The sequence below is a fragment of the Leuresthes tenuis genome, unplaced genomic scaffold, assembly GCF_036924035.1.
Source record: "Leuresthes tenuis unplaced genomic scaffold, fLeuTen1.0.hap1 SCAF_9, whole genome shotgun sequence".
Taxonomy (NCBI): Eukaryota; Metazoa; Chordata; class Actinopteri; order Atheriniformes; family Atherinopsidae; genus Leuresthes; species Leuresthes tenuis.
Genome location: NW_027325363.1, coordinates 11,376,882 through 11,404,008, shown reverse-complemented (window position 1 = coordinate 11,404,008; position 27,127 = coordinate 11,376,882). Strand labels below are relative to the sequence as shown.

Genomic DNA, 27,127 nt, shown 5'->3' with positions numbered 1-27,127 from the left:
TCCACCCCTGTGACCCTCCTCCCTCCTGCACTAATCTCCTTGTGCCCATTGGACTGACTGCTTCAGCACAACCTCTCACTTCACTGAGACCCCTTCACCCAACAGCAGGACACATCACAGTTTGGCCTCGTTTGCACACCTCCTCCTCATCAGCCCCACATGGATGAAGCACAGCGAACAACCATACAGCACATGGTGTCATTGTGGGACAAAACTTGTGTATTAAACAACAAAACACATAAGCACACGAGTACAAATATGAACAGTGCTTTAAGGCAGATGTTGTTGGTGTAAAACTAGCAGCTAAGATTAACATGTATGCCTCTGTTGTGAATGTTTTTCATTTATCTTTTAATGATACCATAGAAGAATTCCTTCATTCGTCCCACAGTGGAGAAATTTAAAATTTTTGTTCTGAAATCAAAGTTGCTCTCTTCCCCTCAGTGTCATAGCTTAAAGACTCTAATGTCTTGGTCACACATTACACTTAAAAAGGTCTGCTTTTGGAGTACTTAAAGACCCCCCCCCCCCCCCCACACACACACACACACACACACAGTCTACATATAAGGCTCCCATGGGGTCTGAGAGGAACCAATATAGTTTAGTCTTTAGCTCGCTTTGTGTTTCACATTTGGTGTTTCCATAGAGACAGAGGACAAGTGGACTCCCCCCTTCCCACACACACACACACACACACACACGTCCATTCTTTCCCCCCATTTTGAACGCCACTAACACACCCCGCCCCCTTTTTGTCTTTAGTGGGGTGTCCTACACACACATTAACTGACCGTGCTGTGCTTAGCTGTGGTTTAATGGGTAATGAATGCCGGAGGCTTATTTTCAGGTTTCAATGTGGAGCTTTTAACAACATCTTTACTCAACTCAAACTTTTAAAGATCCAAAAACACAGCACAAATAAAATGTACACCTTTGCAACAGGCAAAAAAGTTGCTTCTTACAGTGTCAGGTAAACTAGAATGTTTTCATAGCCAAAGTGGACAATTGCACAGTTTAAATGGGATGTTTTTCAGGTTTTGCAAGATCTCTATATTTACTCCAGCTCTGCTGTGCTGTTACAAGTGCATTAACTCCATTATGAAAATTAATTCCTACCCCTAAATGATGAAGACTTTCAGAACTCACCACCAACAAAGTCTTTGACTTGGATTAATGAGTTACAAGGAGCATCAAGTCCTTTTAAAGATCCTCCTCATCAGCCTGAATAAAGAGTTGTCCCAGACAGCCTTGGAAGCTCTCTCCCACAGGCTCTCCTCCTTCCACAGACCCCGACCCTTCTTCTCAGCTTTCACCTCTGCCCTGTGCAGGCGTTTGTGTAGGCGCCAGTAGAGGCGAGAGCCAGGCAGGACTCCTGTGACGGGCGCAGTGCGAGCCAGGCCGAGCCTGAGGACCTCTTCGTTCATGCAGTAGCTCCATATTGACCCCTGCTGGAGAGACGACGGAAGACAGGGAAATGACTAATGTCTGTAATCCATTAGGTATCAAGTGAGTGACAAATTAACCTTATGTGTTCCAAGTGTTGATGCCTTACCTTGCCATGGGACACCAAACAGTGCAGCGTGTCCTCCTCTCGACTGATAAGTTTTAGCCAGACAGTTTCGGCAGGTGCAAGAGTCTCCTGCAACCACATCTTTCCCTCTGGTGTCAGCTCCACTCCTGCAAGACGCACCAGCAGTGGCGACACATCTGGAGAAGGCACAGAGGGAGCAATTCAAGTATATGTCACAGTAAACCAGTGACTGGTTATCGCTGACCTGCTGCGTTTTAACTTTATTTACGTGGCCATTAATACATTACTGCAGTACAGTCATTTTTCTATATCAAAGTCAATATGATACCCAGGTTTTTGGTAGCTAGACCAAAATAGTGCTCCTTTTAATTTAACAAGACAGCCAAATTTTTCACATGGTAAATTATATACGAACGCATATATATGAATATATGATATATGGAGATTCTACAGGGACTCAAATACAGCAGAGAATACAAATCTAGACAGAAATTTGCCAGCTTTCAGTATATACTCTGTGTTCGGCTCTAATTTTGACTGTTGGAAAATGTGTATGGCATATAGCAATTTCTAACTAGGAACATTTATGAGAAATCAGTAGAAATTCACCAGATCAACTAATCAGTCTAACCAGCGTTGGAACATGGGAGTCAAGTAAGACAAATGTTGTATCTGAAACACACACTTCTCTCCTCATGCGAGTCCTTCACATGAAAATGACTGACGCTGCACTCTAAATAAAGGCTCCAGATTGTACTGCTCAGTGAGTACCATGATTTAATCAATCAGCAAACAGGCTTATTTTTCACTCAGTCATGACATGAAGAGGAAATTGATCTAACTTTTACAAAGTAAAAATGCCACAGTGACATATTTTGTGTAACAAGATTTTTAAGAAATGCTCAGGCTGTAGTTTATTACCCCACTAAAGTGATGGGAGAAGCAGTGTGTGAAAAAGGAGTTTGCTTTAGAGTCCTAATTAGCTGCTCTTGTGAAGGACACGCTCCTTTTAACACACAATATGTCAACGTAGGAATACACGCTGCCATAAATCACAGGTTCTCATCTGAATTTGGGTCATTAAAAGACAACTTGCTTGAGTGTCTCAGATTTTTAATGTACTTTATGTTGATTATTGAGGTCAAACTGGGGGATAGTGGTGATTAACTGGACTGCATTCCTTATAAATGTCTTCTACTTTGTCCCCCTCAGGTTTATTACAGGGGTGAATTACTGAAAGAAGAATTATCACTTTTACTTATTTTTTTGTGGGCTCTGTTTGCATTTGGCTGCATTAAATGTCACAGCTCTACCTGAAAAGGTGGGCAGTAACACAAGTAAACCTTTCACAGAGAGAGAAAATTCTGAGGTCAGAATTGCAGAAAAAAAACCAAGAGCTTTCATGATATTAGATTGAAAAAAAAAAGAATTCAAGGTAATATTCTTTGCTATACTCTCCAGGTACTCCAGCTTCCTCCCACCATCCAAAAACATGCATGTTAGGTTAATTGGTGACTCTAAAATTGTCCTTAGGAGTAAGTGTGATCGTGTGTGGTTGTTTGTCTCGTTTGTCTCTGTGTGGCCCTGTGATGGACTGGTGACCTGTCCAGGGTGTACCCCGCCTCTTGCCTGACGACCGCTGAGATAGGCTCCAGCCCCCCCGCGACCCGACCAACGGATTAAGTGGGTATAGAAAATGGATGGATGGATGGATTCTTTGCTATATCTTACGAAAATGTAAAACTACAACAACGATACCAGTCAAATTTGGAAAATGTCATGTCACTGCTAGCAACAACATATACATGTGACATAAACCCACTGAGTTTACAATTACAACCATATTCACATGTCGTTATATCGATGGCGTTAATGCAGCCATTCATATGTCCGTTTCACACCTCGAAAACAACACCTATGTTCGAATGCTGTTTATAGAATACAGTTCAACATCGTCATGGCAGTCAGATTTGGTTCCAGAACATCAGGCACAAAGACACTGAGCACTGGGACCCCTCAAGGCTGTGTGTTCAGTTCACTTCTGTACACCCTGTTCACCTGCGACTGCGTCCCTCTCAGAGTAACACCTCCATCATCACGTTCTCTGATGACACAACCGCCATCGGGCTGATCACTGGTGGAGAGGAGGCAGCTTACAGGGAAGAGGTGGCTCAGCTGGTGTCCTGGTGCCAGGATAATAATCTCTCTTTAAACACTGAGAAGACGAATGAGATGATTACTGACTTGAGGACGAGAAGAGACCAGTATGCCCCACGACACATTAATGGGATTCAGGTGGAGAAGGTGAAGAAATTTCAAACTCCTCGGCACTCACATCAGCAAGGATCTCACCAGGACTCACAGCGCAAGGCAGATCGTCAAGAAGGACCTCCTTAAGGAAGCTGAGGAAATTTGGATGATCCTCCAAACTCCTCGGCAACTTTCATAGATGCACAGTGGAGAGCATCCTGACAAACTCCATCACAGGGTGGTATGGGAACTGTGCCATTCTGGACAGGAAGGCTCTCCAGTGTGTCATTAAAACGGAGCAGTTCATATGTGGAGCGGCCCACTGCAGGAAGTTTACAATACCCGGGTCACAAAGAGGGCATGCAACATCATCAAGGGTTGCACCCACCCACAGCACGCTCAATAAAGCCGACCACCCACATGATTACCTTTGTGCTTTGACATTAACGGAGACAGAACTGGCAGGTAAATTGGCACATGGTCCACTTCAATTCCCTTCTCTGTGATGGAATGAACTTTCCCTCGAAGGCTGACGTTCTTCTCAATAAAACGAGCCGGGATCTCAGACGCAGCTTGAAATTTAGTGATCTGGGAAGATGGAAACGGTGACAACAATCAATAATCCATTTGGGTCAAATATGTGAAAACGCACTGCTTTCAACCAACCTGTGTGGCTCGTATTATTATAAAGAACACGGTTTGGTTTCAACCCAAGTTCTCTGAACATGTTGAATGCTTGATGCAAAGAAAAGAACTTGTGATTTCACTATTGGAAAAGTTTTCAGTGGGACTTAAACAGCATTGAGGTGGAATTCTGTCACAGCTCCCTTACCAGTTTGATGCTTCTTGCAATCACAATCACTCCAACGACAGCCAGTCCAGTACTAATGTTCTGCATGAGAAACAAGAAACCAGAGAGAGGGATATAGTTGACAGGATGACAGTGACACTTTACACCCAGCTGAGCCTCAGCAGAGCACTAAAAACTAAAGTGGACAACTGATGATAGGATATCTTGGTGAATCATAAGGAGACACCGTGTGGTATAGAGGAGCAGGCTTTGAGGGATTTGTTCGTGAATGCTCTTTTTTAAGCCAACATTTATTCATGCCCTCTTCCAACAATAATCAGGACACCACCAAATGAAGGTGAATGCTGCTCACACGCGGCAACTTGTGTCCACAGTACATTCATTGCCATGCGTCACTGCTTTCAAAGAAAATAGACTCCTACCCGCACAAGAGTCAAATTATCGTCTGCGAACTGCGATATTACAGACACGACGTTATGAGACGACTTGTTTCCTTTGTCTCTTTGTTGTCTGTGCCTTATTTCCTCCTCAGTTTCAGTTTCTCTGGCAGACGCCGGCATGTTGTTGACATTTTGTCGTTGCATCTGACGCCCCGCCTTTTTGGGTGGAACGTTCACGGAAGGCTTGTAAAGAGTCTCCGCCCGGCGGTCTGGCTTGGACATGACAGTATGGCGTTAAAGTTTCACTTCTAAATGCATCAAGTTTCTTTGAAAGCTTTAAAAAATAGCACGTGCCATTTACATTTCGCACTTAGAATGCTAAAGTTGGTGAATGGCAAGAGCTGATTTGGCGCTGCAATATATCGGAGGACACCAATGCACAATGGAGCAGAGCTTCCTTTTAATAACCTAATAAATACCAAAGGGATCGGCGGTAATTTGACATAGATGATTTCATATCTGCAGAATAAACCCATTGCACAAAGCGAATGGCTCAGTCAGATAATAGAGCTCTGATATTCGTGTTTATTAAAACTCGCAATCTTTGCAAGACAAAAAAATACAAGAAAAAGCCCCATTCCCATGCTGTAAACCTGAAATATTTCCCAGAATAGCCTCATGCATCAGATGTTGCACTTTGACTGCACCGTGAGACATGTTTAGTCAGAGACATCACCCGGGAGTGACTGTATGACAGATGCACTGGAGCTCTCGTCTTGTAAACTGTGAAGTCATGGAGCTACTTGAAGCCGAATAACGCCCCCATTACCACAAATTGGCCAATGGGAGCCGAGAGGCAGAGTTGTCCTCCTGGCCGCCATTAAAGAATTCAATCCATGAACTCAAATAATGGAAATCTGCAGGACCCATGGATCAGACAGAAAAGACCAACCGATGAGTAGTCTCGCAGATTTGGCATTTCACCTGTTTTAAGAGCGTTTTGACTATGACGGAACACCGTGATGGTTTTAGTGGAAAGGAGGGCGGTGTAGCTAATTGTTTTATTTAGCTAGCAGGCTAGCGTTGGAGCTCTGGTATGTTAGCTTGTGAGCTAGCTGGCTAGCAGAGATCAGGGGGAGGGGAGAGTTCCTTTGCTTTGAAATTGTTTCAGATGAGCTAGCTGACATTAGCATTAGCATTCAAGGCACTGGGATTTTGCGATGAAGTTTCTTTTAGTTTTCGAGCTCATAATTTTATTGCGCATATAACTTTTCTGGTGTTGGATTTAACGCTAGTTGTGTTAGTGAGGTTGTGTTAGTGTTGACTGTTTGATGTGAAGGTAATGTGACCGCGAGCTTGCGGCTAACCAGATCAGACAATACATTTCAAATAGGATTGATGAATCGAATAGCTAGAAGCCTACAGTTGACGCTATCTGGCTGCCTGTCTAACGTTAGCTTAGCCACTAGGCTAGTGGTGGCTATCGCCGGGTAGAAGTTGTCCGACTTGCAATAGCTAGCTGTAGCTAGCAGTTGGTCAGCGCTTTAACGGGGATCATTACAACTGAGTATAGTTTCGCTGGCGAGTTTCACTGATCAGCTAAAGCCTCGAAGGTGATTGAGACAATGGACTTTAACGTTACCACCACGCAGTGAAAGGATGAGTTCGTGCTTTGTACCAAACGGGGCCAGTTTGGAGGACTGCCACTCCAACCTCTTCTGCCTGGTAAGACTCTGCTCTGTGCGCTAGCTAGCGTTAGCTGTGATAGTGCGAGGCCAGAAAGCCATTTTGGCTAATAAGGCAACAAGCTTTGTAACGTCAGTTGCAGTCTGGCGTGAAGGCATCGGGCCTGCGACTTGCAAATCGTGATCCAGCTAACTTTCATAACAGAGAAAGCACTCACTGCACGGGAACTTCACGAAAAATATTTGTTTAAAAAAATGGCATGATCACGTCTTTACACTGCAGTTGTTACAAGATTATTGAGCGTTAGCTGCGTGATAGTAACAAACAGGTTGGCTCAACAGGCAATTATTTCAAACGCACCCTGTTATTTCTGAATTAAGACAGCCATACCTTCTAAAATGATATAGACAAGTTAAATCAAGCGTTTGTTTTTTGTAATTGCTGCAGCTAACCTGATTTTTAGACTCTGATCTTCACTTGTTGTCAACTTTAAGATGAGTTACTGCTTCATGCTTTAAGGCATAGTGTGGTGACAGATTATCGAAGAATTGCAGCACTTTTAATATTGTCTACAAGCCTGATTTTTCAAATTTTTCATATAATTTAAAAAGATTGTCTGTATGACAGTAAAAACTGTCTTCAGTTTATTCCTGCTGTTTGTATGTGTGTGTAGTGGAACAAATGCATGCATAGCTATGCAGTCAACAACTGACAATTGGCTTAATGCTGTATAGCTCTGGTATGTGTTCATTCACTCACTGTTTTTCTTCTCTTTAGGCCGATTTGACTGGAATAAAATGGCGGCGTTTTGTGTGGCAAGGACCCACTTCTTCGCCCATCCTTTTCCCAGTGACCGAGGAGGACCCGATCTTGTGTAGTTTCAGCCGATGCCTGGCTGCAGATGTGCTGAGTGTGTGGAGAAGGCACCACACCCCGGGTCGCAGGGAGCTCTGGCTTTTCTGGTGGGGGGATGACCCCAGTTTTGCAGAGCTGATCCACAATGAGCTCTCGAGTAAGTGAAGGCAACACTTGCATCCTTTCTGCAGGATTCACGATCCTCCTACTATCAGACTTTCGTCACGCCGAATGCACATTTCATTCATCCATGTAAATGCCAGCAATATTATGGCATCCTCATAGGGCTGGGTGATTAAGATCACAACGCCTGAGTTGAGATTCGTTAGGTTTTTTTATTTTATTCATTCACAACCATGAATTGTTCAGTCATAGACGATCAATGGTTTGAGTCACTTTTTTAAATTTTATTTTACGTGAACGGAGCAACACTTGCCAGTGTGTAGTATCAACAACCAGCAAAAGAACTTGTCGGATTGAAGATTTGAGTTCGAATTTCAAAGAAATCAGATTTTAGAATGGCAGTGATTTAGAATAAGATAAATCGACATGATTGGCAGTGACTGGAGAAATGTTTGTAATTAAATATTACAGGTGAAATCGTATCCAGCTGCACATCTATATTCTCTCACATTTGTTTAATTGGACCAAAAGAGCAATTCTGCCACCAGCAGCATTCGTTTGCACAGTGGTTCGTGATTGTTACAGGTGTTTAACATCCAAACAGGCCTAACATGAAACACTAACACTTCTGTAAGTTCCCTCCCTCGTCGTCCCCGTCTAGTCACGTGATCTGACTCCGTTGAAGAGACTCTCATTCCACCGCTCACTTTTGTTTATGGTGTTGCAACAGGTTCGTCGTGCTGCTACTATGAGTTACAGTAAACTGTTATGAAGATAAGAGCTCAGCTGTCAGTTCGTGCCTGATCTTGCATAGCTGAACCATTTTCATATCATCTAAGGTGACAAGACTGCCTTTCCTTGGTGTTACTTCGCGGTCTTTAACTGCTATTAATTAAACTTGTTTAAGATTAACAAAGCTCACACTCTCAGACAACTCCGAGGACAGGAAGAAACAGGAAGACAGCTGAAGAAACTGTCACGACGACAGAGAACATCTGGCGTTTGTCGGCAAAAGAAGCGCTTATCTAGATTTTACTTATTTTAAAAAACAAAAAAAAATTGGTCACCTCTCCACCTGAAAACAAAATGAACTAGTCAAACTAATTCAATACATTGCCCAGTCCCACATTTACCCTAAATCTCAAGTGTATTCACATCTCAGCTTGGTTATTGGCAGATTTCAAGAGCAATGGCTGATGCTGATAACCAACGCTCTGTAGAGCTGCTGTGCTGACGGTCACAGTTCAAATAGTTTGGTTTGTGAAAACCGTGTTCGTGTTTAAACATGTTAACTGTTTGACAGTAAGGCCAATCCTCCTGCTCCAACGAATTGGTAGCATTTGTAATGATGCAGATGTCTAATAAGTAATGAAAGCCCAAGTGATTTGAAGTCTTTAAGGCCCTGTGGGATCAGCTGGCTCTCATTCACAGAGGTACAGGCTTGCACTGTGATGCGAGAGTAGACCGTTCGGACGCAGTCTCCGATTATTCCTTGTTTGTTCCTGCTTTGTTGACATTTGTGTCGGTTCAAAAAAGAAATTCCCTTTAGGGGCTGACAGAATGACGAGGTATTCTGCGTCTTGTCCCGGAGAGGGTCATGTGTTGCTGGCAGACAGCAAAGTTTGGTCATTACAGACATGGAGGTGGGCAAAGTTTTCACAAATCTCTGTGAAGCTGCATAAACACTTGCTAAAAAGATATCAGCGACCCACCAATCTATCATGAATAACCGTCACCAGAACATAATTGTGATATTTTTCTTTTTAATATATACAAAACGGTTAATTTTCTTACACGTGCATCAGTAACCTGGTTGAATCTTTTAATTTTGGACTGTAACACAGTACAAATCTAACATGAGGCAGACGTATTTAGCTCGAGGTTAAACGTGTACAGCAGATGTACCAAGAAAAAGAGAGACGTTTGCTTGTTAAAATCATGTAATCTTGTGTCTGCCCTGTTTCAGGCGAGGAGGACGGCGAGTGGGAGAGCGGCCTGTCCTACGAGTGTCGAACGCTCCTGTTCAAAGCCATCCACAACCTGCTGGAGCGCTGTCTCATGAACCGTGGCTTTGTGCGCATTGGCAAGTGGTTTGTTAAGCCATACCAAAAGGAGGAGAAGAGCATTAATAAAAGGTAAGTTGTGTTTGCTAATGGCAGGCAACAAAGTTATGACATGCCATCAATTCTGAAGTTAAAGGCGGCCACTCCATGATTATTCTGGCGTCTCTTTGCAGGGATAAGCTGCCGTTGATGAATCGGAACAGAAATGTATTTAACTATCGCAAGAATATTGATCAGCTGAATTTCACACATTGGGTCACAATTAGGGAGCAAGAATGAGCTAAAGTCCTTTTCACGGGGCACGAGCCCGTCCCACGTGTCGGCCTACTTAGTCATTTTCTTTAAAACACAAAAGAAGCAGCAAAGTCACTGGCAGGTCGGTAAATATGGCAGCAGAGCAGCAGGTCATGAGTTGTGCTTGTGCTGACAGGCCAAACATTAGTCATTATCTGCTGTTGAAGTATTTGTCGAAGTTTTTTTTGGGGGGGGGGCTGGCTGGCTGACAATTTTCTTTACTCAGAGTTGGAACTACTGATAAACATGTTGTATTTGTTGGGAACATTGCTGCAAGCATGCGTGCGGCGTTTTCTACAAAGGCTGTCAAAGAGCGCTTGTTCTACGCTCGTGAAAGGCAGACGCTGGGATGTGTGTGCCAGTACTGTCAAGTTCTTCGAAATCTTTAATCCAGATAAGTGACAAAACTCTTCTTGACTAACCGTGAACTTGTTTTAGTTTTCAAATTGGTTTAAATTCTAACCAGATGGAAGATTTTTCAGATGCAAACGCGTCCCAGTAAAAAGGCTTCATTAGCAGCCAAAAGTTCTCTCAGACGAAGGCTGCAGAGCGGGCAAGTTGTGACGTAGTTGCTTTTGTATCGAGAAGCGAGACGACAGAACAGATCTGCAGCTGAGAAATTTGCACAGACGGAATAGTCGAAATCTCAACTCCGGTTTTTAAATCACAGTGTTCATCGTGTTCAGAGTCCTGGTGGGGCAATAAACATAAGTTTTGTTTCTAGGTTGTCACTCAGTCTATGCTCTGCACCATAAACACTTAATCTAAACGGCAAAACGCAAGTTTGTTGCTAGGCTACGTGTCGGGCTTCAGTAAAGACGCGCACTAAGAGCAGCTGCTGTATGAGCTGTGATCAGATAGCCCGAAACACTTCTTCTGGCCGTGGCGCGCTGTGGTTTTCCACCAAACTGTGCCGAGGTTAGTCTGTCGCACATTAGCCGGATGAGCGAAGTGGCTGGATGTTCTGTGGCAACCCCCAAACTCACTTATTCAGAGAGCGATTTCCTCTTTCTTATGTACTTGACCGGCAGACATTGCTACGGTTAAATGTCCGTTGTCGGCGTGCGTGGAACATTCAGTGAACCGAAGGAGTCTCTTGGACTGGGGAAAGTTTCTGAATCGGTGGTGCAAAATCTAACATTTGGAGTTCTGGTCCTTAAATTCATGGTGTTTTGGTTTGTGAGGCAGCTCTCTGTTCGTAATTGTGTCATGATGTCAGTATGGCCATGGAAAGTGTTGTAATGATGCACCTCTTTGCAATAAGTGACTTTTGCCGTAATTCTTATATGAATTTTGATTGTGAAGCTTTTTCTGAGGTGTGTGACTTGAAGAAAGCGCTGTTCAGAGAAAAAGTTCTATCGTTTGAGAAGTTATTTAAGAAAATGCTCCCAGCAGTGTTGTCGGGCTGTTGTTAACGCATTATGTTTGACAACTTGGACAGAAGGGAAAGGCTCGCTTGACATATGTTCTTTCGCTGTAGTGAAAGCCGGGCTTGAAAGTCGGCTCAACAGTTGCTGGGCTTTTGCATCGTTTTAATAACAAATCTCATTTGGGATTCAGCTGGAGAAATTACTGCAAGCTGTTTCACGGAAACCATGTGATTAGAGTTTCTGGTGATGAAACATAATCTTTAAGAAGGGGGGAAAAAGAAGCTGAAACAAATACAAAAAGATGGGACTCCATGAATTCTATTCGATGTGTTGGAGTATGAAAGGGTTGTTTCAGTGACCTTATTACACCGTTTGTTCGACAGATTTAAAGTTGGCTTCACAAATTGTGTCATTTGCCATGTTGCCTCATTTCTGCAGAATTTCCTGCACTGCTCTTTTCTTTGAATGCTCATTTGTGAGGGGGCCAACACAGATCTGGTGTCTTCTCCTCGATCCAGGGTCAGAGGAACCTTTAGAGTGTCCTGGCAGGCTGATCTCAACCGTACCTTTTGTGGTGACGTTCATCCAGGAATGAATTGTGTTTTAATGTGCGGCTCGCTGGTCCGCTTCCATCTGGCAACTTTCTCATTGATTTCAGAGAGTTTTGGTCGCTGTTAAAGAGCTGTTGCGAAAAAAGAGGATGTGATTTATTGTTCACTGGTGTTCAGCTTCTGTTATTATATAAAGAGGGCCACACGTATCTCGCTGTGTGTGTGTGTGTGTGTTAAGGCTGCAGAGCAGCACCTTTTAACAGAGGAGACTGGCAGTCTTGCTGTCGCCTGCCCTCTCTGGCTGGTAAACACAGCAGTCTTTGGAAAATGCTGAGTGTGCACTGTGGTTTTACAGCAACCATGTCAACAAGTACTATTTTAGTGCATTTAGCCGCCTGCACCTCCAGACATGGTTAGAAAATAAAGATGGACATTGTTTTGACATTGGCAATCATAATGCAATAATTATTTCCCACATTTATTTCTGACACATCTGTGCTCGTCTGTCAGGGTTTTTATTGATAATTCAACCTGGTGACACGGCGTTTAGTATATGCAGGAGGTGTAAACGCCGCGATTTGTGGAGATGAGCTCCAATAAAGGACTAATGCATTTCACACTATGTTCATGGTTTTTGTCTGTAATCTCGCTAAATATTGAAATGTCTGTCTTATCTTTGACTCTGCAGCGAACACCTTTCTTGCGCCTTCACCTTCTTTGTCCACGGCGACAGTAACGTGTGCACGAGTGTGGAGATTGCTCAACATCAGCCTCTACAGAGACTGGGCGAAGAGCATCTTAGTCTCGTACAGCAGAGCTCCAGCCCCCTGCAAGGTAAGAGGCCGTTTTGAAGTTGTGCTGCAGTTCCTCTTTTAACTGGGGTTTTTAACGGAGGTGTTCGATGTGTGCCGTGACCACGCAGTTATCCTGAGCCCATACGGATTAAACGGGACCCTCACCGGCCAGGCTTTCAAGATGTCAGACCACCCTACTCAGAAGCTCATAGAAGAATGGAGGCAGTTTTATCCTATTTTCCCCAACCCCAAGGAGGTCCAGGAGGACAAGATGGAAGACACAGACTGGGAGGATGACTCCCTGGCAGCTGTGGAGGTCCTTGTCGGTAAGGCGTACTAATGATTTGATGATGTGCCGCTGGGTGATGGGAATCCGAGCAAGTAAGTTTTCATTAAACTTAAAATTTTAAAGGACAGCTTTTAGTGATATTTAAGTTCAAGAGGCTTTTCTGTATGCCTTTTTTTAAAGATTTAGAAGAAAAGGGAGAAATCCTAATGGGTTTCATCACAGGCCTGGATTAGTTGGAGAGAATCCTTTGATTAAAACAATTTAAAAAAAAGAACAGGTAGCAGGTAACATGGAATATATTTAAAAAGGCACAAAAGAGGGAAGCTTTAGGCTAAAGGTGTTCCCAGAGATGGTGGTGATGCTGATGAGCAACTCAATCCCATTAAAACCCTTCTGAAATATCTGGGTTATTTATTTTTATTTTATTATTTTTTTTAATGACCTAAATTGCATTTTCTTTAACTTGATAAATGTGTTTGGTTTCAGCGGGAGTTAGGATGGTCTACCCTTCCTGCCTGGTGCTCCTCCCCCTGTCGGACCTCCCTGCTGTGGTCCCTCAGGGCTCAGCTAACACCCCAGGAGGCCAGTGTAGTGCTCAGCAGGGTCAGGCCGCTCACAGAGATCCTGCCATATCCTCTGTCACCCTGACTCCTCCAACATCACCAGAGGAGGCTCACACTGGTAAGACTTGGACCTGCAGGGTGAGCAGAAATAAACGCACTCGTACCAGAGTTTACCTAAAGATTCTCTTTTTTTTTTTCCCCCTATCTTTCTTCGGACTTCCCTCAGACTATCAGCCATCCCACAGGTGGCTAAAGTTGTCCTCTGCATCCGATTGCTACAGCTCTAACAATACTCTTCATGGGGGTAAAATCCCTCGCAGGCTGGCCAGCCAGATGGTGGAGTGTGTGTGGCAGGAGTATAACATAAACCGTACAGGGAACAAGTATGTTCAGTGCCCTCTTATCCAGAGAATGAGCATTTCTCATCAAAGTTGTATCTCCATGCCGACTGATAAAATGTCTGTCCGTCTTATTTACCAGGAGAAAGTTTACAACCTTGACAAACGGGGCCTGTGAGGAGGAGTCCGACAAATCTGGACTCTGGGATTTTGTGGAGCCAATTTACAGGCCACCTTGCAATTGCTCAAGGTATGCCGAGGGGCCGCGGATTCAGCAGTGTTTTATGATGGAAAGAAATTCTCTTTAGTAATCGTTTTATCCACATAGGCATAAGAGTCAGAAGCAGCGGTCCAGCAGCACCTCAGGACACCCGCCTTCTTCAGGCCAGCCTGCCCAGCCGGCCCCCAAGCACAAGCTCGGTGAGAAGATGGAAAAGGGGGAGAAGCAGCAGCGGAGGCCGCAGACACCTTTTCACCACCGCAACTCGGTAAGCGAGGAGCAGTCCCTGGAGCCGCAGACCTCTCGGCTGTGCCCCAGACCACAGGAGGAGGGCTCGTATCCCAGCCTGCACCACGTGGACACGGTAGCACCCAAAGCCCCCTCACTGCACGCACACGGCCCCCCCGCAGACCTGGTCGGATCCCCGCCTCCCCCTCCTCTCAGTCCACATCCCTGCGATCTGAGCGGCATGAAGAACTCTTCCACGCCCATTCATCAGCCGTTCTATCCGCCATCAGTGGAGCCATGTCTGGTGCCACAAAAGGGCTCATCTGAGGAGCCTCAGCTGGAGAACATGCCCTTGCCTTTGCCCTTGCCTCCAAACTACAATGAAACCTTGGAACCCACCATGTTTGTAGGCTCCGCTATAAGCCCCAGTGAAGACTCTACTCACAACCCCTGGAAGTATTTCAACCTGCCCAGGAAGAAGGACTCCAACTTTGTGACGCCCCAGCTGCCTGTGGATAAAGTACGAGACGACGGTGGAGGAGGAACAGAAAGTGTAGTCTCTGTCACTGAGTAAGTGTTTACGCTCTCATCCCTCAGATGCATTTCAACAAAGGTTGCTGTTTTATTGAAAAAGAATGTCCTCGCCGCTCTTAACAGTCTCCCTTCCCTCAGGCTGATGTGTGACTCCTCGCAGCCCCTGAAGGTGTCCCAAGAGCTGGTCAAGGCTTACGCCCAGCGGAGAAACAGCCACCTTGTGTCCACCACAGGAGATGGAGAGCACAGTGAGGAGCCAGACCCTTACGCCTTTGTAGAGGGAGACGAGGAGTTCACCTTTACAGAGAAGAAAGACAAAGCAGGAGCTGAGAAAGAGGGCAACAAGAAACACAAGGTTGGTTCCAGACATGGGTGGAGATGCCTGTTTATCACAGTTGTTGCTTTTGTTGGCCAGTAAAGTGATAAATGGACTTTGGTGTTGGTTCTATTTCTGGGTAGAAATCTTAGTCCTGGGTTAATTTCCCTTCCTTTTACTGCGTTAGTTGCTGCATATTTAAGTGTGTGAGCTGGGTATTGAGCAACTGATGCGTGCTTCATAATTGATCATTAAAATAATCCTTTAAAAAAGGGTTTAATCTGCGTTACTTATGGCTTCATTTGCTGTTTACTAATGTTACTATTAAAGTGTATTTTAACTATTTTGATGGGGTTTTTTTTTTCTTTTCTTTTTTTTAGGAAAAAGTATGCTTTTCTCAGTTTTTTTTTTTTTCTTTCAGTTTTTAACTGAAATCTGGAATATCTTAATTGTTTTCAAATATTTCCAATTTAAATTCCAGTCTCCCAACATGCAAAAGTATATTTCTTGTATATATTGTAGTGTTACAAACTTAAAGGAAGCTTGCAGGATGCGCAGGTGCGTCTTTGAGAGTGCAGCTCATCAGTATTGCTCTGCTGCTCTACTGGAGGTTTAAAAGATAACCACAAATTGCCTGTAACTTGTTGATTTTTGGGTCAATGTTTAATATTGAAGTTGGTGGCGGTAGTGTCCCTAAATGATCTGCTTCGTGTAAAATTGAAAAAAAATATCTTGTCTCAATAATTCCGGTCTTGTTTTCTTTCTTTAATTCAGTTGGACGAAGGGTCTGAAACCTCTGCAGAAGGTGAGAATGGCGTTTTTGTCTTTTTTGACATTAATTAGATAAGACTACATGGAGTTTTGTATCTCACTCAAGGTCTTCCCTCTAATTTGTTTTACTCTGCAGACGGCCAGGGTCCATCAGGCAGTAAACCTCCAGCCTCAACCAGCCTCACCCACGTGAACGACTTGGCTGTATCCTACAGTGACCTGGATAAAATCTTCAACTCGGACGAAGATGAGCTAACTGTAAGTGCATTAAGATGAAGTGTATGAGTACTTCTGATATGTTCAGGAGTTACTGCTGTGGCGTTGAAGCACTGAAATGTAACATGGACTGTTTTTCTCTGTCACAGCCGGGATCCAGAAGAGCCGGGGTTGGTACAGAGGACAAGTTTGGCTGCAAAGAAACTAAACCAGCGACTCTGGATCCCCTGTCGTGCATAAGTAAGGAACCAAAGCGTCAGCTACTGATGGTGCATCATCGTTTTGTTTCAGGAGAATTAACATCTTTTCTGTCTTTGGGGTTTTTTTTTTTTCTTTTCCTCCAGGCTCAGCAGACCTACACCAGATGTTTCCCACCCCGCCCTCCCTGGAGCAGCAGGGCTACTCCCCCATGAACTCTGGGAGCAAGGACAGCCTGGAAACGGGGGCAGGCCTCACCCTGTTGGACGGCAGCCAGCTTAACAGCCACTTCAAGATGGAGGTGGAGGAGGGTTTCTGCAGCCCGAAGCCATCTGAAATAAAGGTGCGACACATGATACAACTGCAGAGAAGGGCTGAAGCAAAAGTATTGAGACGCATCACTCTTTCCCTTATTATTTTTTAGATGTTTTAACTAAGTGCCTGTTTGTCTGTTTTCAGGATTTCTCCTTTGTGTACAAGGCAGAGACATGTCAGTTATTCATGGGCTGTTCTATGTACGCACCCCTCAAGACGCTACCTAGCCAGTGTCTGTTGCCTATCAAACTGCCAGAAGACTGTGTGTACACGCCGAGCTGGACAATGGGCAAGATGGAACTAATGCCTCCGGTGTCAAATGTCAATCTCCTCACCAAAGACAGGTAAAGGAATTTGATATTAAACAGGGGAGGGGGGGGGCGGGTTAATGGGATTACCATTCCCATTAACATTGTGGAAACTAAACATGCAAGTTTAAGTTATTACACAGTTACGAAGGGTGTGGGAACAAAACTGTAAGATTCAGAACGAGTCTGTTTTTCTAAATGCTTTTTAAATAACGGTTGGTCTCCTAACGCTCATTGCAAAGCCGACTGTAGTTTCCGACCGCTTACCGGTACTGTTGAACAGTGCTGCACAACTTGTTTGTGCGCACTACATGAAGTGGAAGTATAACTGTCTGCTGGTTCTGAGTCCATGTCTGTGGTGGTCACAGTATTTCAGTTGGGCTTCATAAGCCCACGAGTAGCCACTGTGGTAAGCGATCAAAATGGGTGGCAGAAGTCATTTTTATCTTGCTATGAAGAATGGAATTTAAAATAAATGTATAAATCTAATTAATGTTAAAAACTTTATCAGACGACATCAAATTGCAATGAATAATACTGATCAATATGCATCTCCCTACATGTTGGAATATCCAAGGGAGAGACTCACACCCATAATACTTCATGTTTCTCTAACCATGTGATGATGAGGCTGAAGTGAAGATTTGATATTAGACGACACTTTATTCACTTTATTCATTGTTTGTCTCTATGAAACAGTAACGTCCCGAGTGTGGAGCCCGACTACAGCCAGACCTACACCCCTCAAACCCAGACACCCTTTTTGTCCAGCAGTGCTCCTCCCAGCAACAGCGGTGCAGGCATCCTTCCTTCTCCAGCCACGCCACGCTTCTCTGTGCCCACGCCTCGCACGCCACGCACTCCACGCACTCCCCGCGGCCCATCCAGCGTCCAGGGCTCCCTCAAATATGACAACTCTGACCTTTACTCTCCAGCCTCCACGCCTTCCACCTGTCGACCCCTCAGCTCTGTCGAGCCAGCCACCGTGGCCTCCATCCCAGAGGCTCACAGCCTTTATGTCACCCTCATACTTTCCGAGTCAGTCATGAACCTCTTCAAGGACTGCAACTTCGAGAGCTGCTGCGTCTGTGTCTGCAACATGAACATCCGAGGGGCAGATGTAGGCGTGTACCTCAAGGACAACGGTGAGGCCCAGTACCCCTGCACTTGTGGCTTCAGCGCCGTCGCAAACCGGCGCTTCGGCCAGTCGGCTGGGCTTTTTCTGGAGGATGAGCTGGACGTGGTCGGACGGGGCTCGGACGCCAGTCGGGACACAGAGCGGTGTTACGAAGAGCTGAGAGCTACCACGACACACAAAGCTGGGAGTCTGAAGGAGAAGCCTCCAGATGAGCTGATCCTGCTGCTGCAGGATCAGTGCACCAACCCATTTGCTCCAATGGCCGGCGTGGAGTACTCCAAGGTGGGCTCAGCCCCCAGTTCATTCCTGAGGGTCGAAGAGAGAGACTGTTATAATGACTGCTACATGGCGCTGGAGCACGGCAGGCAGTTCATGGACAATATGTCGGGAGGCAAAGTAGACGAAACACTTGTGAAAAGCACCTGTCTTCATCAGTGGCCAAAATGCAAATGTATGTATCGTATGTCTCCTTTTTCATACTACAAGATGATCTCCTACACTTTGGCATCATTAAACATAAGCTTGTTTTTTCTTGTGATTCTTCTTGTAGCAGCGGACATGAGCAAGCTGTTCTCTCAGGACGTCCTGCGGGTGTTGTTGTCCCTCCAGCCCGTGCTGCAGGACACCATTCAGAAGAAGAGGAGTGTGCGCTCCTGGGGCGTTCAGGGACCTCTCACCTGGCAACAGTTCCACAAAATGGCCGGCAGGGGATCTTATGGTATGTGGGGGGGCGGGATCCCGATTCCTTCACAAAAAGAAAGAAATATTTCAAAACTCACGAGTCCCGTGTCCTCTTTTCGTCACAGGCACAGATGAGTCTCCCGAGCCTCTGCCCATCCCAACCTTTCTGGTTGGTTATGAGTACGATTTCGTGGTGCTGTCTCCTTTTGGGTTGCCATACTGGGAGAAGCTTCTTCTTGATCCTTTTGGTTCCCAGAGAGATGTGGGATACGTCGTTATCTGCCCAGAAAATGAGGCCTTGCTCCGTGGCGCCAAGACCTTTTTCAAAGATCTGAGTGCAATGTATGAGGTATGCAACTCAAAGTCTTCCTGTTCCAGTGTGCCCGCAAAAAAAAAGTTTCTCTGCCTAAAGATGTGATTCACACCGTTTGGTTATGGCGTTTGCTCTCTTTTATTTCAACAGGCATGCCAGCTGGGACAACAGAGGCCCATCTGCAAGAGTCACCCAGAGGGTATACTGACGGTTGGCACCACAGAAGGCAGGAGCATGACGGAGCAGCCCCTCAGTGACTGGTTCCTCAACATGGCTGCCAGAGAAGGAAACAATGAAGCCTTTAATAAGCTCAAACTCTTCGCTCAAGTGTGTCGCTATGATCTAGGTATATTTCGCCTCCTTTGATTTAAAAACATAAAACTACTAAGGTGACGCGGTCTATAAAAACTATGAATAATCTTTAACTATATTTATCTTGGGACCCATTTCAGCTCCATACCTGTCAGAGCAGCCTTTGGATAGCTCTCTGTTGTCCCAGCGCAGTCCCGCCACGGCTGCCGCCTCCTCCTCCCAAACCTCCAACTCTTCCGGCATCTCCTCAGGACTCCAGAGCACCAACACTACCAGCACCAGCTCTGCCCAGGTCAGCAGCACCCCTCCCTCCTCCTCGTCAGGCTCCCAGACTATCGGGGGAATGGCCTCCGCCAAACCAAGTTCCTTCTCGCCATTTGGAACCGCGGGCTTGCAGGGCAGCGCAACTCAGAATGGACCTCAGTCAAACCCACAAGGGGGTGGGGCCTTGGCAGAAAATGGATCCAACCAGCCTCAAGGGCCTGCAGAGACACCAGAGAGGTAGAATACCACTCGTTTTATATCAGCTAATTACACTTGTAAGAATATTTTCAGCATGTTTAACCACTCTCGATTCGCATGAGTTGTTCTATCTCAGCTGTTTTTCCTGACAGGGAAAGGTCTGTTTTGCTTTGGTTGTAATTTTATGAGCGTCCAAGCCTGTCCACAGGTGGCAAACATTCAGTCTGGTCTCAGTTTAAGCTTTGAGGAACGCTGGGGTCTAACGCTGCTTAACAGAGAGTGAGTTGTTTGGCTCTGACTGCAGCAAAGCTCACTTTCACTTGCATGTTTCTATCCATGTGGCAAATTGGCCGTGAGGCAGTGAGCTAACAGATGTGAGAGAAAAGCCAGCAAAAGCAACGATGAAGAAATGCCATTTTAAAAGCAAGCCAAGTGTTGAAAGCTCAGCAGCTTCGCTGTTTTGTTGTGTGTTGGCAGAACAATAGTTTAATCATCTCCAGAACAACTGATGGCACAAGAAGTTTGATAATGGCTGAACACAGAGTTCTACCTCAACTCAATTTATTATGTGCCTTTGAGGCGAGTTTCAGCTTATTTTGTTCACCGAGCCAAGAGTAAAGGTGAAGGTATTTTTTTTCAATTTGTGTGTCAACGGGATAGAATTCAAGCCTCTCACTGGCTGAATTTGTTATAAACTTGGTTGAGTTGGCAAAAGGAAGAAACCGTTAAACTTTAACACACATCTAAATTTATTTCTTAAAAATGTACTTTGGTATTGAAGGTGGCAGAACATGTTATCTTCAAGCGTTGTTCAAGTTGAGAATTGATTGTGTATTCGCATACTTTCTGCATTCATTCGTCTTTTCTTTTGGAACTGGACAAATATGAGGCTGGAAAGTTTCCCCTCTCTGGGTGTTCACTACTGAGGCAGGAATGATGCGCTCATCTTTCGATGCCACACTGTTACTGCACCAGAGCGCCATCTCCATGCGATCTGCGACTAATAGGAACCAAAATAACAGCATTTTAAGAATTCTTCAGAATTCTGTAAAAATGTACCAGAGGAAGAAGAAAAGAAGCAGAAAAACAACATAGATGCTTTTTTGGAGCAGAGACTGTTATCCACAGCTTCACAGTGTCCTGTGGACTGATTACATGCCCGGCTTCAATTACCCATAAAGTATGAACAGAATCGTGTGTGGGGTCCCAGTCAGTTTGCAGAAACTATGCACCCAGAGTTGGTGAAGACCACGGTGTGTGTTCTGGGTCTTTTTTATTACACCTAAAAGGCAGTTGGAGCATAGATCTGAAATGCCTTCATTAGCTCTGACTGTTGCTCCTCTAATGTCAGTTTGAATAGCTTCCCTGTGTCTCCAGATGGCTGAGTGTCACTTTACTTGGTTTGCATACTGTCCACATGAACAACATTATGAACATTTTGTGCAATTATCCGACTTTTCCTTACAGCACAATGGAGAGGGACAAAGTGGGAAAGCCAACAGACGGAGAGTCTCATGCCGTTTCTTACCCGCCTGCCATAGTGGTCTACATCGTCGACCCTTTCAGCTATGAAGACGCAGACAGAGACATCCACTCCAGCACCTACACGCTGGGCTTGCTGCGCTGCTACATGGAAATGCTCCTGTTCCTCCCTGCTCGCATCAGAAATGCTGTCTCTGTACAGGTAGCTGTTTCATGTGTATTAAGACTCAAAACTTGGGAGAGGGACGTCTGTCTGGCACTGAAAAGTGCCTCGGTTTGAACTGCTCTGCTCCCTTTGACAATTTAGTGAAAGCAGAGCAGGATACTAGCAGGTACATGTGGGATTAGAGGGAGCAGGGGAATTATTAGCAGTTGCTAACAGAGGTGACGACTGCCACACCTGTTGTATAGTGACACAAGATTGCATCAACTTGCCTGAGGGAATGTTGAAACATGAGAGCTGTGAATGAGCTAATGGTCTCAGTGTCAGTACAGCAGAGGCAACTCAGGAGAGGCTTTAAAATGCACTCAGTCCTACCCCTGCAAATGTGCGTCTTTTAGTTGGATATATTACAATAACTACGGGAACAGTGGCTGGACAATCCACTTTTGGGTAAATCACATTCTAGATGATTTTTCCTTTCATCTTAGTGAATGCAGACTAAAACTACTCTGTTGGATCCTGAAGTAACTGCTCACTTCTTTAAAGATATTCATGTTTGCTTTAAGATAATCAAGGGCCGCCCCATTTTATCCCAACAACAGTTCTTCAATAACTTTTTGAACACAAATCGGACGTTATCACAGAAAATGGAGCAATTGGCAGTTTGCATTGAGGCTGATGTACCAAATGACACGTGAAGCTTAAATATACACTTTTTTAATGTGCCCTTAGGTTGAGATTGAAAAATGAGACTTTATTCTTATTCCATGTTGAATTCCACCCCTCTTCTTTGTCAGATTGTTCCCTGCCAGTATCTGCTACAGCCGGTGCACAGCGGCGAGCGCCACGTCTACAACCAGCACCTGAAATCGCTGGCCTTCTCTGTGTTCACTCAGTGTCGTCGGCCTCTGCCCAACTCCACCAACTTCAAGACTCTGACGGGCTTCGGGCCTGGGCTTGCCATCGACATGGCACTTAAGAATCCAGAGGTGACTGCAGATGGTTGAATATCTGAATCTGCTGCATCCTCTGCCGTTGCTCTTGGAAACTAACAAGGTTTTTTTTTTTTCCTCGCGCAGCGGCCAGAGTGTCTGCGTCTGTACACGCCGCCCTTCATTTTGGCCCCAGTGAAAGACAAGCAGACTGAGCTCGGGGAGACGTTTGGTGAAGCGTCGCAGAAGTACAACATCCTGTTTGTCGGCTACTGTCTGTCTCATGATCAGCGCTGGCTGCTGGCCTCGTGCACCGACCAACACGGAGAACTGCTGGAGACCTGCATTATTAGCATCGACGTACCCAACAGGTGACGTGGGCTTATTTCCACACAAATTGTGCCTCAGTGCCACCGGATGAGTTGTGTTAACGATAAAGGGACATTTGTGTTCGCAGGGCTCGCAGGAAAAAGAGCTCCGCCAGACGAACGGGTTTGGAGAAGCTGTGGGAGTGGTGCCTCGGCCTGGTTCAGCTGACATCGCTGCCATGGAGGGTGGTGATTGGGCGGCTTGGCAGGATGGGGCATGGCGAGCTGAGAGGTACGCACTGTCCTGCAGGCAGAGCGGTTGACATATTTTACTTCCGTGAACATACACGCTGATGTGCTCTTTCTTTGCTCATGTTCCAGACTGGAGTATTTTACTGAGCAGGAGGAACTTGCAGTCTCTCAGTAAGCGGCTGAAGGAGAAGTGCAGGATGTGTGGCATCTCTGCTGCTGACACTCCCAGCATCCTCAGCGCCTGTCTGGTCGCCATGGAGCCACAGGGTTCCTTTGTCATCATGCCAGGTAAAGGAGGATTTAAATGTAGTCTCAAGAATGTATTAGTTTTACTTTATGAGCGTAAAAATCTAAATTCTGGTGCCTCTATTTTCCCTTTTGCAGATTCAGTGTCAACGGGTTCAGTGTTCGGTCGCAGCACCACACTCAACATGCAAACTTCACAGCTGAGCACGCCTCAAGACACATCCTGCACGCACATCCTGGTGTTCCCCACCTCTGCCATGGTGCAGGTCAACACTAACACTTCAGAGCCCATTGACATCAACTTCAACCCCATAAATCCTGGTAGGTCAAATTATTCAGTGAAACGGGCTCTTGGAGACATTCAAAGTAAACGGGGGAAGAATAACATGAAATATATCTCCAGATGATTGGGAAGAAGTGTGTAGAAATATATGGGAAACTACCTATTAAAGAGTATTCATAGAGAATTATGAGGTCAGTATGAAGAAGTGTTTTAATTCTGAAATGTTGGAGAAAATGGGAGGAACAGAGTTCTGTTATAGTATACATGATGTTTTGTGTTTGTATATTAGATCCAAAGCAGATTTGTCTGTGAATATTATGGCATCTTCTTGCATTTGATTGTTCAAGCTGACTTCAGTGTTGCGTTTTGCCAAAGTCAAACTGCTTATCCTTCTCTGCAGATGGATCTGATGGCATGGGCATCTTTGACCTGTTTGGTAACGACATGGATCATGACATGGTGGATCCAGACCTCATCAACATCCTGCCGAACTCCCCCACCACGTCCCCCGCTCACTCTCCTGGTTCCCACTACCATCAGGGAGGAGATGGAAGCAAGGTCCGACACCTTCCACAAAACCAAATGATAAAACAGCCGTAGAATGAAATGATAGGGCCAGACCATACAGATCAGTGCCTGGGTGTGAAATAGAAACCAAGCATGTTGGAATTTTAAGGTTACTCCAACTGATTAAAGGAAAGATCAGTGTCTCGCAGCCTGACTCACACGCTGAATATGAATAGCAACCAGTAAGACCTCGTGGCTGACAAGTATACAGTCGCCATCTGGTGGTTAACGCTTTCATTGTCATTGTGCAGGGTCAGAGTGCCGATCGTATGGAGTCCCACGAGGAGGCTCTGAACATCCTGCAACAGCCGATGGCTTTGGGTTACTTCGTCTCCACTGCAAAGGCTGGACCACTGCCCGACTGGTTCTGGTCGGCCTGCCCTCAAGCCCAGAACCAGTGTCCGCTCTTCCTCAAGGTAAAGATTGACTTCAAGCCACTTTGAACTGTCGTAAAGTTTGGTGTTTTTTTTTCCTTTTAATTTGCAAATTGTTGTCAGTAAAAATGTTTGTAACGTCTCCTGAAAATCTGTTGTGTTGTCAGGTGAAGCAAAACTAAGATGGTGGGGCTCGAGTTTCCTGAATATTTCACTGCTCCACTACTATTTTCTTTTGTATACTTTATTTATAGCGTATTGTATAAATAAGGTATACTAATTTTGTATTGTATACTTAATTTTGTTTGTATTGTAGCGTATAATGTACCGGACTGCGTTAACGATCTTCCCCTCCAGGGATGAATAAAGTCGGTCATCTGTCCATCTGTAATCGGAAGAAAAGTTGCCTCTTAAATGTAGTCAGTGGACTAATCAGTTGCCAGACACAGATTGTTAATCTTCCGATCATCCTTGAATAAGCACTTGGCATTCAGACAAATCAATCTGAAGACTTGGATTCAGTTTGTATCTCTAATTCTTTTCCCAGGCCTCTCTGCACCTACATGTGTCTTCTGTCCAATCAGACGAGCTTTTGCATAGTAAACACTCCCACCCCCTGGACTCTAACCACACCTCTGATGTGCTCAGGTATAGACCTGACCAAGCTGTCTTTCAAAATAAGGAAAATGATACCCGTTTTGCAGTCCTATTGTATTAACGTTTCTTTCTCTGCCCCCGACATGTTAGATTTGTTCTGGAGCAATACAACGCCCTCTCCTGGCTGACGTGCGACCCTGCGACCCAGGACCGGCGCTCCTGCCTGCCTGTTCACTTTGTGGTGCTCACACAGTTGTACAACTTTATCATGAACATGCTCTGAACTCGTGACAGAATCAAACTTCTGAGATCTGATTGGAGGAATCGCTCAGACAAACTGTGGATTTCGTGCTAATGAAGAATAAGGACCTCACACTCCATCAGGGCAAATGTGGAGGAGACACCTTCCTCCTTATCTTCCTCCTCCTCCCTGATGTATCTCACAGAACGCTGACTGGAAAGTCCCAATCAATCAATCAGATGCCAAGAATCCATTTAAGCATTTTGGATGATCAAGGGACGTTTCATAAGGAGAATAAATTGTCTTTTTAATGACTGTAGATGCAATCTATGAAATTTTATCTTAATGAAATGCCTGCATATATTATTTATTGTAAGTTTTTAAATGTGGAATTTTTAATGCTTAATATCTTTTATATATTACAAATCCTAGAGGGTGTGTACATCTCACTGTAAAGGAATTGGTTTAAAAAGTGTAATTTTCTCAATTACAACACGGAAAAACCTGTTCAAGTGAATTTGCTGTAGATTGCTTTTAGAATATTATTTTTCCAGAGGGTACAGACCTTTCTATTTGCCATGCTGTAAAAATGAAGTAAAAGCTGGCCTGGGCATTTGTGTCCCACCCAACAAGTGGATGAGACTTACCTCTCTGTCTGCTTCGAGTCTCTCGCACAGTAATTCAATGAGCTCTGAAGAGGAATAAAAAGGTACATTGTCAGATTATATATTTTATATAACAGATTTAGGTAATTGTGTGTATATGTGTACATATACTTGTGTGCCGCTACTGATGGTGCAGCTTACGTTTTAGGAATAAAGTGCGTCTACCTTACGGGCTTTGCTTTTGGCTGTTATTTGGCAGGTGGGAGCTAGTCGCAGTTTAGAAAGTGCTTCATTAAAATAAACATTAAGAGAAGGAATTTTAAAAAGATGGTAAACAGGAAAAGCCCTTAAATGTTGCACAGTTTTATTGAGGGCTAGAGCTGAAGTGATCGCTTTAAATGAAGCCATGTGAGCGGGTGCATGTACCATCAAAATACTCAGTCCGTGATAGAAAAAAAACGTGCTTAGTGCATAGCCAACTTTATTTGGTCTTTTTGCACACCGATGGAAGCGTACCAGAGACAAATCCTTACATCTAATATTTAACATCGCACTAAAGGTCACTTAAGCATTGAATTAGATAAAATGCAACTTAGAAAAAACAACCAGCAACATGTCGTACATTAAAAGAAAAAAGGCCTGCGGTTGTGTGATGAAACGGGAGGACGTCCATCCACTTTTCATCCAGTTTGGGCTCCGGAGCCTATCCCAGCTGTCATTGGGCGAGAGGCGGGTTACACCCTGGAAGGGTCGCCTGGGCACATGGAGACAAACGGCCATGAAACAACAAACAAGCTCTTCATTGTTATTTTGCAAAAATATAAAATACAGATTTCTAACCATTTTTATAACTTCCAAACACACGAACACCAAAGGCTATGAGGTATGCATATGACAGCAAAAGAAAATATTTACAACTTTGTCACATTCTTTAGTTTTTATTTGGCATTTCTTTGCAGCAATTTCTAAATACCTATCAACTGAACTACATGCCATAATTGTTCTACTGGTGAGTGAGAGTGAATAATGACACTATTCTCAGCTCAGCAAATTTCTTGGTTAAGGGCTACGAATATTGAGATTTAGATTTAAAATGCAAAAGAAGCATGTTGGCGGCTCCCTTGGTTAATCAGACTGGTGCTCAGCTTAAAGTTGAGAGTGGCT

General features: G+C 44.7%; 2 protein-coding genes across 3 annotated transcripts; one reads left to right on the top strand and one right to left on the bottom strand.

Annotated features, from left to right (window-relative positions):
• Positions 1 to 801: 801 nt before the first annotated feature.
• On the bottom strand, positions 802 to 5,186 carry c18h3orf33 (c18h3orf33 homolog (H. sapiens)). Of its 2 annotated transcripts, none has more exons than XM_072391699.1 (5): positions 5,018 to 5,186; positions 4,617 to 4,676; positions 4,213 to 4,372; positions 1,556 to 1,710; positions 802 to 1,451 (listed from the first exon to the last, which is right to left on the bottom strand). In XM_072391699.1, the coding sequence occupies exons 1-5, from the start codon at positions 5,177 to 5,179 to the stop codon at positions 1,194 to 1,196; spliced, it is 795 nt and encodes a 264-aa protein (XP_072247800.1). In that variant the 5' UTR covers positions 5,180 to 5,186; the 3' UTR covers positions 802 to 1,193. The 2 variants fall into 2 exon arrangements, with proteins under 2 accessions (XP_072247800.1, XP_072247801.1); XM_072391700.1 differs by having other exon boundaries at positions 802 to 1,448.
• Positions 5,187 to 5,831: 645 nt separating this feature from the next.
• Positions 5,832 to 26,192, top strand: LOC140314201 (mediator of RNA polymerase II transcription subunit 13-like). Its single transcript, XM_072392310.1, has 30 exons — positions 5,832 to 6,700; positions 7,439 to 7,673; positions 9,606 to 9,774; positions 12,606 to 12,751; positions 12,840 to 13,037; positions 13,487 to 13,681; positions 13,790 to 13,946; positions 14,044 to 14,151; positions 14,230 to 14,919; positions 15,022 to 15,238; positions 15,974 to 16,004; positions 16,107 to 16,228; positions 16,336 to 16,426; positions 16,531 to 16,727; positions 16,844 to 17,043; positions 17,707 to 18,596; positions 18,696 to 18,863; positions 18,952 to 19,175; positions 19,290 to 19,485; positions 19,592 to 19,952; positions 21,381 to 21,597; positions 22,356 to 22,547; positions 22,638 to 22,861; positions 22,948 to 23,090; positions 23,180 to 23,338; positions 23,435 to 23,617; positions 23,980 to 24,137; positions 24,398 to 24,562; positions 25,068 to 25,168; positions 25,268 to 26,192. Exons 1-30 carry the CDS (start codon positions 6,635 to 6,637, stop codon positions 25,398 to 25,400), a joined length of 6,336 nt encoding a protein of 2,111 aa, XP_072248411.1. The 5' UTR covers positions 5,832 to 6,634; the 3' UTR covers positions 25,401 to 26,192.
• The last annotated feature ends 935 nt before the right edge of the window (positions 26,193 to 27,127 follow it).